Source organism: Octodon degus, unplaced genomic scaffold (assembly GCF_000260255.1).
Source record: "Octodon degus isolate 3935 unplaced genomic scaffold, OctDeg1.0 scaffold00157, whole genome shotgun sequence".
NCBI lineage: Eukaryota > Metazoa > Chordata > Mammalia > Rodentia > Octodontidae > Octodon > Octodon degus.
Genome location: NW_004524733.1, coordinates 5,957,658 through 5,978,400, shown reverse-complemented (window position 1 = coordinate 5,978,400; position 20,743 = coordinate 5,957,658). Strand labels below are relative to the sequence as shown.

The following is a 20,743-nucleotide window of genomic DNA, read 5'->3' as shown; positions in this document are numbered from 1 at the left end:
AATATATGCAGTGTGTTATTTGTTGAAACTGTACTTCCAATTTGATTTGAAACTGTCTCATTGCTATCTGTTTATCAATAAAATTTTGAAAAAAAAAAATAAAAATAATAAATGGTGCTCTTTACACCTGGGTATTTTTCTCCTTCTCCAGCTCCTTGACATTTGTTATTTTTCTTTATATTCATTTCATTGAGAAAGAAATAGCATTGAGACAGTTTCAAAACAGGTTAGTAAGACATTTACAATAATACATTGCATATTATTATCTTAGTAGTAGTTATTCATAGTACAAGATGCAGACATGATATCTTCTCTAAACACTATTAGTACAAATCTTTCTTTTCATTGAACTAAGAGAAAGTAGCTGTATATGTATCCTAACTATTTTCTATACACACACACACATATATATATATATATATATTTTCACTACAAAATGGTCCTTCATTTATATCCCCCTTTTTTGTTTACTTTTGTCAGAGATGTGTACTCCATTGCTATTCAAATAGTGTAGGAGCTTGAATTCAGCAAAATAATCCAATACAGTCCAGTAGTCCATGATAGTAGTGGGTTATTTGCAAGACTGGCAATGTCAGAAGTTGTTGACTTGAGCCTTTTACATATCATCATATTAATATGGTTTTACTTTTGGTTGTTCTTTAGCAGAAGCGTCCCATAATGCTGTGGAAAATATGCTCCATAAACCCATTAATATTCTATTATGATGAAATAAATATTTAAATCATCTATGAACATCTGCTGAACTATGACTGCTGAGCTATGACTATTTTGATTCAGTACACAGACACCAATTTATAACATTGTCATCAAGTACCATTGGACCTAAGTGACCACAGAGGACATTTGATTTTCTACCTCTCTCCTACTGCCACCCAGTGGTTACTTCCCTGCCCAGAGATTACTTCCCTCCTTTCCCTACAGGGCAAAGGAACAATGGCAATGCAAGACCATCAAAGTTTTATAAAATGTTTGGTGGAAAGGAGAACAGAAATGTGAAAAAGAGAGTTAGGGATGACTTTAATTCATAGTTATTTGTGAATATCTTCAAATTTGAGGAAGAAAAAATTGTTAAAAGTATAACAAAAACCAAAATAATATGATTTGGCAAATATCTTGTGTTGATCAATAGAGCAAGACACGATTGGGAAGAAAAAAAAAACATTTCGGTGAATAATTCAGGGAGGTTAAGGAAAACAGAATCCCTAAAGGAAACTATAGGAACTAGAGAGTATTACTCTTAGAGTGCATGAGACCTAAAACTGATAAGGAAATGATTGCTCTATCTCTTGACCTTTTTTTGTACCTGGCATCAAACTCAGTACCTTTTGTTTGTCAGGCAGGCACTACTGCTGCTCAGTTATATCTCTGGACCCTCTTTGCTTTTTTCCATCTTTGAGTCCTTCCTAGACAGAAACTCAATTGGCTTCAGAAGGACCTAACAGTTAATTCAGGGTGTGGCAAGCAGGGATGGGTCTACATCTAGCTAAACAACTCAGTCAATTGGGAAGACTTCCACAGAACAGCATCCAGTGCCCAGTCTCTGCCATCCAGCAATTCATAACATAGTGGCAAACAAAGAAGTAAATAATCATATTTAGCATGAAATGAGTGATCATAAGAATAGGCAATCTCAAACTTGCAGATCATGGAAAGCTTTACAAAATGATGAACTTCTTGTTGTTTTAAGCCAGTTAACAGAGAAATAAGTTGAACTAGTGGATGGACAGCACACATGGGCTGACAAACAGATATAAAATCTGCACCACATCAAATGATATAGTAGGTTGTAAGAACTATACATAGTTCAATGTATATGCATGTTTTCAAATAAATTCTTATTTTATTTTCTGAACAGAAGAAGTAGGGTTTCTAATAATGAGAGGTAATGTATGAAAGGTATTCCAGAGCCAGGTCATGGAGGACAGTGTATGTGTTCTAAAGATTTCCTTGTGAAATCTATTGGGAGGCACTGAAGGATTTTAAGCAAGAGTTTCATGATGCTATTTGTAGTTTGAAATAGTAGGACAGGAAAGTGGGAAATAGCTGGGAAAAGACAGAGAAATTAGAGGCTAGGAGAAAAGTCTAGAAACTATTGTATTAATTCAGGTAGGAAATGATGCAGGCTTGAATTGGAAAAATGAGGATGGAGAAAAGTGGGTGAATTTGAACTTCATTCCAGAAGACAAATGTATAGGACTTGATAGTAAGTTGGAAGTGGTAGTGAGTAAGGGAAAGAAGACAAGACTGAATCCAAGTTCTCTCACTTCAGCAACTGAGTGCTTACTGTGGTCCCATTTGCTGCTGAGATGGACAAAATGCATGTAGCATTTGGGAGGGAATTAGTTTGACAAGATTTGGTGGTTGAGTTTTGCAGGTGGTTGAGTTTTGCATGAGAAATGTTTGTGCAATGCCAATAAAAAATACAAGCAAAAATATCTTTCAAACAAGCCATAGCCAATATTGACCTGAAGCAATGTTGAGCCAGAGCTACAGATTTAATATTTATCAATGTATAGGTGGTGGTTGAAATTCTTTCAGCATTTGAAACCACCTTGGAAGAGGGCAACAGTAAGAAAAGAGAGGGGGATGCAACTCTCAGAGGTTCCTAATCAAAGTAAAAAAAAGAACTATGTGAATGGTATGAAATCCAAGGGCACAGAGAGTTTTAGGGCAAAAGGAGTGTCTTATGCAGCAGAGGTTTCATGAATGTCTGAGAATCAAAAGTATCTGTTGAGAAAATAGCAGAGGAGGGTTATGGGTGAACCTACACCATTCTACCTGCACCCCATGCCCTTCTCAGAGGAGGGCCTGGCATTGATTAAGTATTAGGCCACACTAATGCTAGCAGCCGAGCCAGTAATAGTAAGCTGCCTACAATAAGAGCCTTTGACTGGGTTGACAATTTTGATCTGGGCCCCAAACATCTGGCAGATCTTGTTGATGTTTCTGGTCAGTGATTCCAGGTTTTAAGTAATTTGTAAGTGTTCAGTTTCTACATCTTATCATCTGCTAAGAATTTAAAAAAATTACATTTTCTGTTCAGCTCTTAATGCTGGAATCCACATTTAGTTTTATAAGAATCTCCCTGTTTAGTTTGTTTTGTGTTTTTTGGCTCATGGATTTTCTGTTTGTCAATAAGAAATATAAGAGTGGAATGTTAATTTCAGTTTAGTTCTGTAATGTCAAGAATTTAAGAATTAAAAAAATTGATTGGTTAAAAAGATATCCGCTGGATTGGACAACAAGCAGATTAGTAGTCAGTGTCAGCATGGAAAGTTCAGGAATAAGTGGGTAATTAAGGCAAAAACTTTACATGCAACTGGAGCAAAAACCTGGCTGCGTAAACAGCTCATCTGCAATACAAACTTTCACTTTGGAAAAGCAGGATTTCAGTGTGTATGGTAGTGGTTGATCAAGGCAGGAGTTTGTGTGTGTGTGTGTGTGTGTGTGTGTGTGTGTGTGTCTGTGTGTCTGTGTGTTGTGGGGAAGGGTATGCAGGAGGAAGGGAAGATGTACATAGCAATTGTCTAATTCAGGAGAAAATGGAAAAGGCTTTTGGCAGCTAAACTAGTCACCTGATACATGGAACACTAGCAGTTTATAGGAGAATTAAGAAAAGGAAGGAATAGTGTTTAATGTATCTGGTCTCTGGAATTCGTGAGAAACTGGCAGAGAAGCAGCAGGATGCACTCAGGAGATAAAAACAAAACTTGAGCTTGGATTCCCATGAAATTCTATCCTCACAAATCTTCAAGCTAGGACAGTGTTTCTCAAGCCATAAAGTGGGATAAAGAGCCATTACCCAAAGGGAAATCCAAACATTCCCTGTTATTTTATTATAATACTGTTGGGTTATTTGTATTAATGCTCCTTTGGATGCCATGGATAATAAGGAGCTTGCCATATTGTATATAAACACTAGAACACCAAAACAGAGAGCAATACTAGGGTGAGAACAGAGTAAACATCTCCTTTGCTCCTATCTCCAACTTCAAAAAAAGTACAGGCTGATGGAGTATAATTCAGAGACAGCTTTTCAGTCCAAGAGAAAAAGAGAAGACATGGAACTGTCACCCTAAAATGTTCTGTTCAATCAAATATCAGGAAAAAATTACAGATAAGATGACAACTCAAAAAATGGCTTTTCTAGATAAAACCTACCCCTGATAAAGAAAACTAAAAGTTAAATATTAAATATAAATCTAAATGTGGGAGAGGGACTCATTAATACTATGTTATCTTTTTAAAGTTGCTATTCTTCTTAAATTAGGCTAAATAAGATTTAGCTAAGGAGCTCGTGACCTTGGGCAAGTGTCTCATCAGTTTCTTTATTTGTTGCATACACACAGTAGCAGGCTCCAAGAAAGGGTGCATTGTCATGCCTTGGAAAGGGAAAAACATATGCTACTACAGACAAAAGCTTTTACCAGAGGAGCATACCTTGCAGAAATCACTTCGAGGTGGCTTCACCCCAAAAAGGTTGGATTGGAGCTTGCATGAGTACTAGGTGTTGATGAAATGTTCTAGTCAGTTCACAAGGCTTCTGGCAAAGGAAAATTATACACTGCCTAGCAAGCTATGTGCTTGATGTCTTCCCAAAGCAGGAGGTGGGCCTGGCAAGGGCTGCAACATTGCTCAGTAGTGGTCCAACCTACCATTCCTCTCCCAGCTAAAGAGTAACAGCTTGAAATCCAAACAGTGTTGTCTGCTCAACTAAAGAAAACAGTCTCAAACTCTTCTGACATCTGCACAGAAGGGGTACAGAGGGATTGTCCTGCAGGATCAATAATGTGGGGCCAGTTTAAACAATCTTGTTTGACTTTTGGACCATAGGAGGGAAAGACAATATGACTAAACAGGATCTGGTGACAAGTGGCACCAAGCATCCATGTTCAGTTCACCCCACAAACACTGGCCACCTTATCTATTTGTAAAACACCACATTGTTTTTTTGACTTACAAAATGCAGCTAGGTGTGAATCAATAGCCCTGACAAGTGTTTTAAGAAATTTTAGACTTCAGAAATAATGTTTTGGGAATGTGTTTAATTCTGTGTCCTCTGTGATATTCCAGATTCCTCCATTCCCTACTCCATTCAGTCACTCAGATGCCTTTATTTTATTTTTTCCCATAATTTTATTGAGAAACAAATAGCAATGAGACAGTTTCTAACCAAATTGGTAGGACAATTTCAATAATTAAACATTACATACATTCTTCCTAGTGGTTAATTGCTGTACAAGATGCGGACATTGGGGGCCAGGGAGATGGCTCAGTGGAATAAGTGCTTCCCTGGCAAGTGCAAGGACCTGAGATTAATCCCCAGTTCTGCCAAAAAAAAAAAAGAAAAAAAAGAAAAGAAATGATGCAGACATGATATCCTATTTACAAACACTATTAGAACAAATCACTCTATTCATTAAGAGAATGCAACTATATATCTATCCTAACCATTATGAATACACAGATACAAAATGGACATTCTTCTGTATACCTTTTTTTGGTTAAGTTCCAGTATTTGAATATTACAGGTGTGTTAACTCAGCAAAATATTCCAAAAGAGTCCAGTAGCCCATAATAGTATTGGGTCTTCCACTTCACTGGCAATGTCAGAAATTGTTGACCTGAGTCCCCTACAGCTCAACATAACAGCACGGCTTTACTTCTTATACTTTGTTTTTATACTTTTCTGCTGGATGGTTAAGATCAAGGTAAAGCAGGACCTATGCAACAAGAGTTGTAGCTTTTGGATCTGATAAGGTCTTAGATGCCTTTAAAAGAGAAGCTAGACTTGGGCTACAGATTTTTGGAACTCAAAGAAGGGCTCATCAAAGAGTAAATTCACTGCCTGATATATATATATATATATATATATATATATATATATATATATATATATATATATATATATATATATATATATATTTAGGTTAGACTTCAATAGTGAGTTCAGCATATTATGTTTGTCTGATGTAGGATTGCCTTAAGTTCAGATATATGCTTTTCTGCTTTTAAAGGTTCACAGAACAGAGCTTGTTCTCATTTCCCTGGCTCTTAGGTTTGATTAGATATTTCCCACCCCAATCCCATGAGCCATTAGGAAATACTCGTTTGATCAATCTTCAAGTCTTACCTATTTGCACTTGGGTTGTTGCAGGGATGAAGTCAATAAGAATCAGCATATAGGGAAATGGTTAATGGTTATGTCCAGGAAATTTGTATGAGAAATACAAACTTCCAATGAATATGCAAAAAGATGCTTAAAATCATTCCAAATTCAGGCACTGAAAATAATTTTCATTCAGTGTCTTAGTATAGATACGAAGTGTTAAGGGTGTAGAAACATGGGCACACATACAATGCTAATCAGTGTATGAGTTGGAAGATACTTTGTGGGGTAATTTATTGGTAGCTTTGACAACTAAAGATGTCTATTTAATAATTCTAATTCCCAGGATCTCAGTATAGAGATAAACACAAGGAGTCTTATTCAAATACTTGCACTGTAACATTGCCATTTTCTAAAATAGTAAAAATTCAGAAACAAACAATTAGAAAGGAAATAGTTGAATTAAACTATGGGGTAGAAGAAATAGTTTTAAGGACATATTCAATGAAAAATGGCCTATGTATAATTTTATTTATAAAATAAATATGAAAGTCAAAAAGTTCAGGCTTTGCCAATAGATTTCAGACTTCATAAACATAATCTTATGTTCCACGTTATGCCTAAGATGTTCGATATTTAGACAGATAGTTAGGGTAAACTGACCTGCATATGTTGCAGGGTAGTGATAAGTTTCTCTTCTGGAGGGTTAATAACCTAAGTTTGCAGATCAAAAATTGGAGAAAAGGAAGGGCTGCAATGTCCACCAACATTTTTGCCCTAGCCTTTCAAGGTCAATGAAGACTAAGGACATAGGAGAACCCATACTGTAGCATCATGTAACTCAGTTGTGCCCCAAATTTTCTGATGAAGGAGATTATGGAGCCACAGAGGAATGTGATCAATGATGTAGAGTGTGCCTAAGGAGAGTCACATGGAGAGAAAACATTCTCTCAGGCTTTCACAGAGAGCAAATTGGCCAAGCAGTGGCTGTGACTCATCCACATGGCTGACACTAACAAACGATCTACAAAGTACAGTACAGGGTTACAGGATAAATCCTGAGGGAAATTGACTGACCTTATCAGATACAAAAGTTACATTTCTTGTTATGTAGGTCTTGCTTTATCTTGGTTTTAACCATCCAGCAGAAAAGTATAAAAATGAAGTATAAAAAGTAAAGCCATATTAATATGCTGAGTTGTAAAAGGCTCTAGTCAAAAACTTCTGTGGATAACCCACTACTGTTGTGGACAACTGGACTATGCTGGAATATTTCGCTGAATTCAAGCACCCATAATATTTAGATGCTAATAGAATATCCTTCTCTTATAGGACTGAACTGGAGAGGAGGGACACAGAGGAAGGACCATTTTGTAATTGTATATACAGAATAGTTAGGACAGATGTATGGTTGCTTTCTCTTGGTTCAGGGAAGGGAAAGATTTGTAGTAGTAGTGTTTGGACGGGATGCCCTGGATGCTTCTTGTGCTGTGGATGACCGCTGAGAAGATAACTATGTGTAGTGTATTAATTATTGAAAATGTACTATTAATCAGCTTGGAAAGTGTCTCATTGATATTTGTTTCTCAATAAAATAAAAAAATAATAAAAAAGAGACGAGTGTGTGTGTGTTTGTGTATGTGTGTGTGTATGTATCTCTAATTATGCATAGGAAAAGACAACATCAATAGTGTTATGGGGGGACTTTTGCTATGTCAGTACCACTTGCACATGGTTTAAGAATGCATCTGGATGTTTACTACAGACTTACATTTGTCTAGTGTTTCCTGATTGTAGATCAGAGGTGAAGGCATGGATCTTGGTGGCTACAGTGAGCGTGGTTTACCTGGGAGTCAGCAGTGAGTACATGCAGTAAATAGGTGAGAAATCAAAAATCAAAGGATTCAGGTCATAGGTGGAAATTTGTTATCAATTTACCCTGTGACCCGAGGAAGTCATTTTTCTTCTGAATCTCTATTCATTCAGCAGATAAGATGAGAAGCTCACTAAGACGTCTTTTCTTTCTGATATTTCATGATTCTTTATGTCTTTAAACTAACTTAAAAACAATAAGATGCAATACAGCAACCTTTGTTGAATTCCTACCATTTTGTTAAGTGAAATTCTGTATCATTTCTATATTTCCTTGCTATTTTTATTCTCCTTAAAAAATAAAATAATAAAAAATATAATAGGTCTGATCCTTTTTGATGAAGAGATGGTTTTTTAATTCTTTTTGTTCCAATTCTGATACAGTTTGACATTTCGCTTTACAGAAAATGGAAGATAATGAAAGAGAAGGTGGAGCGGTCACAGTGTTCTGTGCTTGGCTATATTTCTGAAGGTTTAGTTGATCTATTTATGATGCTATCTTCCTTTGACTGTATAAAGAAGACTTGTTTGAATGAGATGAGAGTGCAAGTACCGGAAACTGGAAGTTGTGCATTACACCTGATGGCCATACAATATGGAAATATTAACTTCCAGTAGCCTAAACTGCTTTAAATATTTTTCTAGATTATACTAAAAAATGTAGATTTATTTAGTGAAAATCAGAGATAAAACCTGCCTGGGAACTATGCAAATGCAAGGATTGATGGAAATTTTATGGTAATCTACTGTATTCATTGCAATTTATACAACAATTTCAACTGTGCATAGCACTAATATATTAAACATGTTACGGTGTTTGAAAACATGTCTCATGATTTTGTGTAGTACCTGCAAGTCATTTTGTTCTGTACTTGTTGATATTTGTGGACTTTACATATTTCCTATATTCTTTTTTTTTTTTTTTTTTGGTGGAACTGGGGATTGAACTCAGGTCCTTGTGCTTGCCAGGGAAGTGCTTATTCTACTGAGCCATTTCCCTGGCCCCTATCCTATACTCTTGATTCTATCCCTAACAAGCAGGGTAGTTTTGGGTAAATCACATCCCAGTCTGTAGATAATAATTTGACCACCTGTTTGTCAGAGTGGTAGGGAAAAATCAACTAGATATAAATGAGCTATGAAAATTCATACAAACATGATCACAGTCTGGTTCTGCAAACCTAATTGACTTTTGGAAGTATGCCAATGAAACTCTGGAGAACTTTGACATTAAGTCAATGAGGGAAACTACTTGGTCTCTCAGAGTCTGTTATACCAGTCTAGTTCTGTCTGTCATTAGTTGGCGAAGCTTCTTCCAGCTGGTCCTCATCACTTTGATTGTTTTTTGAGGTCATACAAGTAAGTTCTAAGAAGATAATTTTAAAGAAAACAGATAATGGCACCTGTATCTGTTTGTGTTTGAATAGAGAAATAAGCAACTTACTCTAGCTCCCTTTTCAGGAGAACATTTACAACCTTGACTGCAGTCTTGGCCTCCACATGGCTTTCCATAAGACTCCTTCTCTCCCTGTTAACAACAAAAAAGAAAAGTTTAGATCATGTAAATCAAGAAATAGTGTTGCCCCAAAGAACCCTTAGTCACACCCGTCTTAACTAAGTAAGTTTAAAGTGAACCAAAGATTTTACCTATAATGTCAGTATTCAGAAGTTGAAAACTCATCTTAAGATACCATTCTTGTTTCTATGACTTAGCTATGACAAATTGCACTGCCATAAACATGGCTGTATATGTATTGTTGTGGTATGATGTTTTTAGTTCTTTTGGAAAAATACCCAGAAGAGGAACAGCTGGCTTGAATGGGATCCCCAATCCTAGATTTTGAAGGAATCTTCACACTGATTTCCATAGCGGTTGCACCAGTCTGCACTCCCACGCCCAGTGAAGAAGAGTCCCTTTTTCCCCACAGCCCCTCTAGCAATGTGTTATCAGTCTACTTCTTGATGATAGCTATTCTTTCTGGGATGAGATGGAATCTCAGTGTTGTTTTAATTTGCATCACTTGAATGACCAATGACATTGAACATTTTTTCATATGTTTATTTACCATTTGTATTTCTTCATTTGCCGAGTGTATATTCACCTCAGATACCCATTTTTGGATTGGGTGTCAAATTGTGGAGGCTCAATATTTAAATTTTTTTTACAAGTTTTTCCCAATTCATGTTTTTTTTCACTCTATTGATGATTTTTTGTTAAATTTTAAAATTAATTTTAATGAGAAATAGCAATGAGACAGTTTCAAAACAGGTTAATAGGACAGTTACAATAATTAATACATTGCATACTGTTGTCTTTATAGTAGTTATTAACTGTACAAGATGTAGACATAATCTCTTGTCTAAACACTATTAGTACAAATCTTCTCATTGAATAAGAGAAAGTAGCTTTATATCTATCCTATTATATATATATATATATATATATATATATATATATATCACTACAAAATTGTCCTTCATTTATATCTCCTTTTTTGTTTTGTTTTGCCAGAGATAGGTGTTCCATTGCAGCTAGAGAAGCTGTATTTGGAGACGTGTTTAAAGGACCTTTTCATACTTGATGCCAGTTCATCCAGCAGAAAAGTATAACCACAAAGTGTAAAAAATAATGACATATTAATATGCTGAGCTGTAAAAGGCTCTAGTCAACAACTTCTGACAATTTCCAGTTCTGCTGATAATACACTACTATTATGGACTATTGGACTATATTGAGATATTTTGCTGAATTTAAATACCTGTTGATCATTTCCTAATGCTAATTTCTGCTGGTCTTTTGAAAGAAGCAGTTAATGCTTAATATTTGTTTCTTCTTATTCCCCTTTTTTCTTTTTAATTTCTTATGACTTTTCTGTTGTTGTTTTGTTGTGTTTTTTAAGCAATTTTGCTGGTTTATATCTGGTAACCCAAACAACTAATTTGAAGATAACATCATACAATATAGTAATCATTGTTGAATTCCTATTACTTGGTTTAGTGAAATTTTGTATTGTTTTTAATGCTTTTCATTGTTATTATTATTATTTTACCATTTTGCATTTTTAAATAAAAGATACCATCCTTGTAGAACAGGTATTTACCTTACAAAATAGCCAGTTTGTTAGCTGGTTTGGGAACTATGATGTAGATATTGCCTTGTTGGTAGAAATCCCAGCCACAAAACACAAGAGAATTTCTTTGCATTAGGTTGCTGTGAATGCAGGTGTTCAGTAGTTCAAGCATTTGCATTTTGTGAGAAAGCAGTGGCTGTAGCAGAGAATCTGGGGGAAATTCAAATGCTAGAAATGTAGTAACAGATGAAAACGGTCACTCTGTACCGTGCTCTCATCTTCTCAGGTTCCATTTCCAGCCCATAATTCAAATCTTACAGTGACGCCTCCATGCCCAATTGGTCAGATTCAAATTCCTCAAGTGCTATTGTAAATAGTCCCTAAAGTCTCCAACTTTATTTTCCCTCCCAATGCTTTCTAGTGATGATACTTGCTGGGTGAATTTCTCCAAGGCCCCACATGACCTGATGCTCCTCAGACTTACCTCCTCACTCTCTCTTTGGCTTGCTCAGCTTCAATCACATGTGTGAGTATTTATTCTATCATTTTAAAAAATCAGGCCTGTCCTTCCCACAAAACTTCTGGCCAGATGTTATTTCTTCCTGGAATGTCCTTCTCCTCAGTTTATATTTGTTTGTTTTATTTCTGGCTTCGTTCCATCATCCAGCTCTTAGGTTTGCTCTGCATTTTCAGGCCATTCCTGATGACCCTGCCCAAAGCAGTTGCTTCCAATCATGTTCTTTGTTATGTTTTCATCATGAGACATTTTGGCTTCCCCCACTAGAATCAAATCTCCATTTAAATGGAGACTTTTGTATACCATTATATCCTAAATGCTTCAACAGTGGGTGACACCAAGTAATGTTTGATTATTTCAGGAATGGAGCTGTAATTTGAATCCAGGTCTAACTCTAAAGTTTTGACCTTAAAACCTTTATGTCTTAGTGCTTTTGAAGTCCTCTCTCTACCAAATACTCCCAAGCATCCCAAAACTGATGGGAAATATCTTTCTGACTTTATCTACCTTGGGAATAAAGGAAAGCATAAATTCTGATTAATATCTGTAAGAAGAACATTATCTCTGAGATGAGTTTAGTATCATCCAATATTTTGTTTTATGTTTGCTGCTTTTTGTTAAATAAGGAAGGCATATTTATAAGCTAGCCACACACTTAATCATTCTTGCCACTGTATACTATGTGCCTTTTTCTAATTCCCAGGGAGCAGTGTGAATTTTTCAGATGGTCTCTTATCTCTTCAGCTATTTCTATAATACTTTATCACCACAACACTTTGGTAATAAGGTAGTGATGGCAAAGCTGTGACAAAATATTGCTATTTTAGATTCCAAACACTTTCCAGATATGAGATATTTTATCTCCCTTATATGCCTTTGACATGCTAAGTACTACTGTACACTTTCTAGTTTGTCCTCCACTTTACAGTATATAGGATAGGTAAGTTTTTCATAAAGGTGAGATCAAGAGCTGCTGTGGGAGGAGAATACTGCAGGCTAGCACATGATAGTCAACAGAGAGAGTGACAGTGAATGTTACCTCCACCTTTGCAGTCCCTTTGTGTATTTGACTAATAGGATTATGGGTCATTTGTATTTTCTTCTCTGCACTTTTCTGCATTTTCTAAGCAGTATTAACAAGCATGTATAGTAAGTGAAAAGAAAAAAATTATACTTGTTATTAAATGATAAAAGGCCTGTGTTTCAGGTGAGAAGACTCAACAGGTGTTGCAAAAATTAAATTAACATCTATGTGAAAGTCTAGCCCATTTCCAAACAGCGACTGCTTGAGAATTCCCTAAAATTGGTATACAAAAGTATTAAGTAGGGTTACAGGAAATAAATTGGTACCATTTTCCAAAAATTTCCAGATGTTTAGCATATAACAAAGAGGCTGGAGGTAAGGGTGATGGATAAGAAAGAGGCAAATTCCAATGACAGCAGCTGAACAAAAACATTCAGAGAAGAAACTAAAATTTCTTAGGAACTCTTCAGAACAAGGAGGCATATAGTGTCCAGTGAACAGACAGGAAACTACCACTGCCCTTGGTTACTGAGGAAAGTAATCCGAGAAGCTTCGTTGGCCACAGGCAATTTCCTGTAATACCAAACTTGGCAATTTCCCCAGGAGTCTTCAATTACACAGAGGTGAGCAGGGTGATAGTGGTTTTAAGGTAACATGACCACACCAGGACCTAAGGTAACCTATACTCTAAATTGACTTGTCTGGGGACACTTTGACCCCTACTGGACCAGGCCTCTTCACCAGAGTCATGCATGCGTTAGAACATTTTCTGCTTCTTAAAATCCATCTCTTCTTACACACATAGAAAGTTAAGCTGAGAAGACCTTGGAAGATCATCTAATACATGGTTCTTAACTCCATTAAAATAGTTTATCATTTTTATAATAGTTAGTATTTTTATGCCATCCTAAAAAGAAATGCATACAAACAAGATATGAGGATGCAAGTAATATTGTGACCTAATTATAAACAAAAGGATAGTTATTTACAATGAAGTGGTATCTATTGAAATACTCAATTTTTTAAAGCTCTTACATGGCTATATCGGAAGATGCGGTTGCCAAGTTTAGTGATGCATGCCTGTAATCTTAGCTACTCAAAAGCCTGAAGCAGGATAATCACAAGTTCAAGCCCAGCCTGGACACAATAGTGACACAGTCTTGAAACAAAATGAATGTGGGTTTAGCTCAGTGCTACCTGGATTAAATACCTAGTACCCCCAAAATAATAAAAATAATGTAACTACATGTTATGAAATAGCAACTGGCAGCTACATAGAGTCATCATGAAATCACAGCATGTTGGTACAGAATAGATGTCATTGGGTTGTGATATTGGTGACTCAAGTATAAGAAATGCAGTTACTATTAGTGCAGTGATTCTCTGAATGACAAATAGCTTATTATAACATTGTAGGGGAAAATTACAATCTTTATCATTTTTATTGGGTATACTTTCTCAGGAACAATCAAACCAGGAAGAATTCATTCAATATATAGAAATGATTATATTCTAGACCCTGATAAAATTATAAACAAAGTTTTCATGTCCAAGACTATCTAGAGGTCTTCTAAATGTAGTTCAGGATAAAATACAATTCTTCACAGAACTACCATTCAAATTTCCCAGTAATTAAGTGTTCATCCTGCCAGCCAAAACTATCAAATATAGCCTCATAATTTCTAAAATACCATCTGGGGTTAGGGTCCTTTCATTAAAAACCACTGGTCTAAACCAAAACATGGATTTTACAGATGAGAACACTGAATGGAATTACTTTGGCCTACGGCACACCACTGGCACACAGAGCAGAGCACTTCAGACCCTAATGGCATATTATTCCCACAGTCTCATATGTCCCAAATCCAAGTTTAAGTTCACATTTTCCCATGACCACTCCAGCTTCAGTGAAAAGCTGCAATTTCAATAAATATCACACTCGTTGGACAAGCATTGTATATTGCCATGGGACAGTCTTCGTAATGTTCTTGAGGCTATGCAGCTCAGAGCATTGTTCTCTCATGCAAACAATAATGTTTGTGTAGGAAAAGCAACCTAGTTTATCACTTTGCACATCTCCATAGTGTTAAAGAACAGACCTAAGTTTTACTCACTACCTGAGGCTGTATGCTTCATTTAAAACTATAAGTTGTGGAGTCAGTCCTTACAGGTTTAAATCCAATATCTAATATTTCCAGTTCGGTAGATTTAAACAAGTGACTTTATCACTCTTATGTCCAATTTTTCCATGTGTAGAATGAGGATGACAAGAGCATCTATATTATAGGGTTTGATTGGAGCTTTTAATAATATAAAGTATACAAAGCACTATGATAGCTTAGAAAATGTGCTGCTAGCTACTATTATTACATTACCTATGGCAGATTACTCAGGTTCTGCATCACTTTGGTCTCTCTCTGGAGATGATTATTCAGTGGTATGCACTGGTATTGCCATGCCAGTTGGTCTATGGTTGATGTTTACTTTGCTTGCGCAGGAAGTTCATTTGGATGTATTGGTATCTATGTTTGAATGCTTGTTAAATATTTTAATAACATTTCTATCTCACACATCTATCCTTTTTCTGACCTAGTTCTTTTGTGTAAAATGCCTTCCTATCTCCTTTCCCATTCATCATAAATCAAACTTAAAAAGAAACATGGGGGAAGGGTGAAGGCAAGGGAGTCGAGGCTATATAGAAAGAAACAATTCTATGGATGGCCCATGGGATCTAGACTGCTTAAGGAGAGAAGCAAAAATAGGCAGTGCCTAAGGGGGAGTAAAAAAGTAACAAAAAGTAACAGAAAGTATCAATTGAATGATTGATCCTAGTGAGGTTGAAGAACTGATGAGGAGTAGGGGTGTGACTGTATCTCAGAATAAAGAAGGGGTAGTAGTGCAAAGAGGCTAGAAATTGTTAATATTCTGCACAGTTCAAAGCAAGATAACCCTTGTACTATAACAGGTAACTTCAAGTAGCCCAGCAAATGGTTATTGGAATGGCTTCTTGACTCCAGTTTCATACAACATAATAAAATAATACTGTTTTAATAATTTTAAATGTCTTCAAAACACCTTTCATACCAAATCTGATTGGAGTTTCTACCACTGATATGAAATGGATATTTAGATATATGTGTATGCATATATATGTGCAAAATACATATATTTTGTACAGTATATGTATTATACAATATTACAATATCTAACTACAATATTTCAGTGGTTCATTTACATCTTTGCTTACCTCCTAAACATTAAACTCCTTTGATACTAAGTCCTTGGTTGGATCATCTATAAGACAAATGAATTTCAATCTCTAAGCTTAAAGTTTTCAAACTATAAAATGGGGATAATATTGTAATTCTCAGGAATTTATGAGGTTAAATGAGATAATGCCCCAAGTAAAGTGTTGATACATGTACTATGCTCAATAAACATTAGCTGGGATCCTATGTTATCAAGGTATCCAAGTACTGTGCATGAAGATTCTTAACAGGTGCTTACTTAATGGCCAATTCCCATTGAAATCCTAGGGAATGAAAGCTTAGTTGGTAAGTGACTTCCTTAACACAGGAAGCTAAATATCAGAGTTGGGCTAAGAAACCAGGTATACTCATCCTTTGCCTCTTTTTTTTTCTTTTCAGTAGGAATTGTTTCACTAGTCCCAAGAATTAGCCTAAAGTTGCAAAGTCAGATAAAAACAAGAGGAATGCTTATTGTGATAACTTTTTTTTTTTGCATTTTTCATATATTTAGTACACAGTCTACAGGTCCTATAGGGTCTCACTATGTAGATTTGACTCATAGTGATTCTCTTTGTTTTCAGTCTCCCAAGTTCTGGGATTACAGGCATGCACCACCACACCTACTCTCAATCACTGCTCAGTGCGCTCCAGGGGCACGGCTGGCACAGCAGGCTGGGGATCGAACTCCAGCTGATGCGCTCTACCTAAGCAGGCACTTTAGTCCACTGAGCTATCTGGCTGGCCCTCTTTTTTGCATTTGTAAAGAATAGCACTTTATAGTATTACTTCTTTACTGTTTTCAATATTATTTGTACTGTTTGGATACTTTGTAAATAGGCATCTAATAAACCTGTATGATTCTTGTAACTACATTTGAAACAGGCAAAGGAATTTTTTATGTGTCTGTTTTTCAGATTTTGAGAAAACCCTCTTAGTTTCAGAAGGTTGGTATCATTTGCTATTTAAGAGGAAAAATAAAGAGCCAAAGTCAAGGCTTCTTTGTGCAGTATACAGCTAAGCATCTCAAAGGGAAAAAACAATGCAAAGATACTGAGATACCGTTTTATGATCTTCATTCCCTGCTAATGGTCTCAAGGTTGAAAACTTCAGAACTATTCCTGAGGTTATATTTGTAATAATGGCTACCATAAGCATCTGCTATATACATAACCAAGTAGTCCACTTTTGTTATTTCACTGAACTGTCTGAATAAAATGTATTTGTTGAAATGTAAACAAACACAAATTAAATGATATTTAGTGCAACAGCAACTCCTTGTGAGTTTATGAATTACTCTCAGAAGAGAAGGAAGCAGTCTGTGGGAGTTGGCTTACCTCCAGGTGTGACTTGTCACCCACACTTTATTTTAAGGAAGAACTGACACCAGACATTGCTTAGTAGCTCAAGAAGGCAATTCACGCCAACATCTGCTCAATTGTGGGCACACTATACACAAACATAACTGATGGAGTCAGGGAGTGTGAGAGCAACAAGTATGATGGATGCTGTTTGAAAAGCCCTAGACAACCAGGATAAAGTAGGGCTTGAAGAGATGTAGTATTGCTCAATTAGAACTTAAGTTCACCAAGAAAATGCTTAGCACACTAATAGACAAACTAAATGCTGCCTACAATAGTCTTAAAATGTATGCCTTTGCCAGTAGTACTGAGTAGCTGTGAAGGAAAAGCATTTCCTAAGGTCAGTTAATGGGAGCTGGGGAGGGACACTCAAGCTTTAAGGTTGGAAGAGGCTTGAGGACCCCACACTTTTCACAGTTATGGTGGTTAAATTTCTCAAATGAAGACTAGGATGCCAAACTGTTTGGATTTCAGATGACAATAGGTAACATGGTAATATAAATATGACCGAAATTGTTATAAGTATATTCCATGCAACATGTGAGACACACTTATACTAAAGATGTGTTTATTTCTTAATGAATAGCTGTCAAGTTTAACTGTCTTGGGTTTTATCTGAGGACTGTACAGTTAGCATCATGATACACTGGCAGGACACATTCAACTCTGAGGTATGTCAAAACTAATTGTTAGCATTATTATTCTAAGTACTGCTTTTCCCTGTATCTGAGTCACTTTTGCTCATTTATTTTCTAATATGATATCCAAAGTAAGAGGAAAGGTATAACTGACATTGTAAGGAATAACTTCATCCATTTCCTTGACAAATGTTTCAGTGCCTGCTGTGTACAAGGCGCAGTGATGTATGATATCATGATAAAAATTAGATGTCACTTGTGCATGAGTGTTGAGCTTTATTCATAATAACCCCAAACTGGATATAGTCCTGATTTCCACCAACAGATGAGTGGATAAACAAATTTTATTTATTTTATTCTTCACCCATGAAAAATAAACTAATGAAACATGGACCTGAGTAGTTTAATCTTATAGACAATATACTGAAAAAAAGAAGGCAGGAAAATAAAATATATTTAGTATAAATCCTCTTATTGAGAAGAATAGGAGTAATTTTTACTTTTTTCTGTACAGAGGTACTTTTTAGGATGATATATTTTCTATATGTCATTTGCGGTAATCTTTTTAAATGTACACATTGGTTTAAATCCATCAAACTATACATATGTAGTGTGCAAATTTTCTTGCTTATGAACTATAACTGATTATTAAAACAGTAAATATATTCCCTGCCATCATATGGAATACAGATATTTAAAAGGATAATTGTGGGTGAGCCAGGTAGCTCAGCAGACTAACGCCCCTGCTTAGGCAGAGTGCAGTGACTGGGGTACGGTGCCCCATGCACTGTGGAGGCTCCATCCCTGGGGCATGCTGAGACCATGACTGAGACTGATCCTGGTGGCAGGAGCCTGTAATCCCAGCACTGGGGAGGCTGAAACAGGAGGATCTCTATGAGTCCAGTCTGTGTACTGGGACCCTGTAGAACCTGTACTAAAAATACAAAAAAAAAAAAAGGATAATTGTGATAAAGGTAATAGAAAAAAAGGATGCCCTGAAAGATTACAGCTTCAAGTCATCAAGACATCAGCATTATTCCTTCATTCAGCAAATATTTACTGACTTCTTACTGTGACAGGTAATCAACTAGACCTTAAGTATATACTGTTAAAGAAAATATACTGGAAACCATGAAATCCACTTCCAACACTCATTCTCTCCTCAATTATTTTTATATTTTATTTTGTGCTAAGGTGTTGCTAAGTTGCCCAAGATGGCCTTAAACTTGTGATCACCCTGCCTCAGTCTCCCAAGTAGCTGGGATTACAGGTGTGCACCACTGCATCTGCTTATCTTGGAGCTTATATGCTCACAGAGAAAGCAAACACTGGAAAAGTAAATTATAATATCTTCATTATAATTGTGCTATATGACAGAAAGGAGAAAAATGGGTAGGTATGAGAATACAGTAAAAGGGTCAATCAGACTCATTGCTGGAATCGGGCAAGAGAAGTTTTGTTTTAAAAACTGTGGTTTAAATTGAGCTGTGAAATGAGCGAGAAAGCATAACCTAGCTCAAAAGATGGAGATGAGCCAGCGAATCCAGCAAGGAACAGTATACGCACATCTCCTGTGGTGAGAGAGAGCATGGCACCCAAGAGAAAGGCAAAGCAGCCAGAGTGACCGAAATAAGAAAGGAAAAGAAGCCGTGGCATGGCATAATGCTGTAGACAGACAAAAACTGACTCACGCAGTCTTGTAAGTGATGTTAGGAAGGTTGATTTTTATTTTGAGTATTAGAAAATCACTGAGTAATTTCATCAGAGTAACATGACCAGACAGAAGTTTTGGAAAAGAAATAGTTCCAGCAACAGTGTGGATAATGGACCGGTGTGGGCGGCAGTGCAGTGAGGAGATTAATTAGGAGAATGTTTCAGTAGTTCAAGTGAGAGAAGATGGTGACCTGAACAAGGATTTTGCAATTTTAAATTGTAAATTCACTTAGTTATAAATTCTTCATGATCTCAAACTCATTGTCTTTTCTGTTTCTTAGGAAATGACATAAAAAAACTGATTTTAGAAAGCTCTTTAATGGTAAGTTCTTAGTTCCCTCTTTGGTCATTTTTTTTGCAAGGCACAAACTATCAAATCTCACTGAAAAAAAAAATAATAATGTGAATACCTTTTTACCTATTAAATATGTTGAATTACTAATTAAAAACCTTTCCAAAGTGATTTTTAACAAACATTTAAGGAATAAATAATGCAAAATTTTTCACAAAATGTAAAATGAGAAATTATTTCCTAACTCATTCTGTGAATCCAGTGTTATCATTACACACCAAGGAATATAGACCCATTAGCCAAATAGCAATAATTTGAGCTTTAATAATAATTTTAACAATGATATATTTAAAAGTTTTAAAGAGTTCATAATGGTTCTCTCCTCTGTCTACACACACATATGCTCATACACACACACACACACACACACACACACACACACACTCCCCCTAAACACAAACCCCTCACCAGTTTACCTTTAGAGAATGCTAGAGAAATAACATTATTTTTTAAATTAGTGATTTCTAAAAAAAAAGTTTGTGAACCAAGCATTTACTTAACCTATCTTTCCTAAATGATCTAACACAGGCTAAAGAAAAATTAATGAAGAGATGTTTATTTTAAATGAAGTATTCAAATATGCAAAAGCAAACCAGAATTATACATTTTAAACTTTTAAGAAATAATAGTTTGAGGCAATAAACATGAGCAACTGCTAGCATTACAGAAAAAGGAATAGAGTTTGTAGACACCATATGCTTTAATAATGATGGAGGAATATATTAGGATGAGAGAGAGAGAGAGAGAGAGAGACAGAGAGAGAGAGAGAGAGAGAGAGAGAGAGAGAGAGAGAGAGAGAGAGAGAGAGAGAGAGAGAGAG

At 36.0% G+C, this 20,743-nt stretch overlaps 1 protein-coding gene across 4 annotated transcripts in view; it reads right to left on the bottom strand.

Annotated features, from left to right (window-relative positions):
• Col4a6 (collagen type IV alpha 6 chain) overlaps positions 1-20,743 on the bottom strand; it is a 496,212-nt gene that overhangs the window by 232,312 nt on the left and 243,157 nt on the right. For all 4 annotated transcript variants that reach the window (XM_023702710.1, XM_023702711.1, XM_023702712.1 and 1 more), the window contains exon 3: positions 9,447-9,530. In XM_023702710.1, coding sequence (XP_023558478.1) covers positions 9,447-9,530 — 84 coding nt within the window. The remainder of the gene's footprint in view (positions 1-9,446; positions 9,531-20,743) is intronic.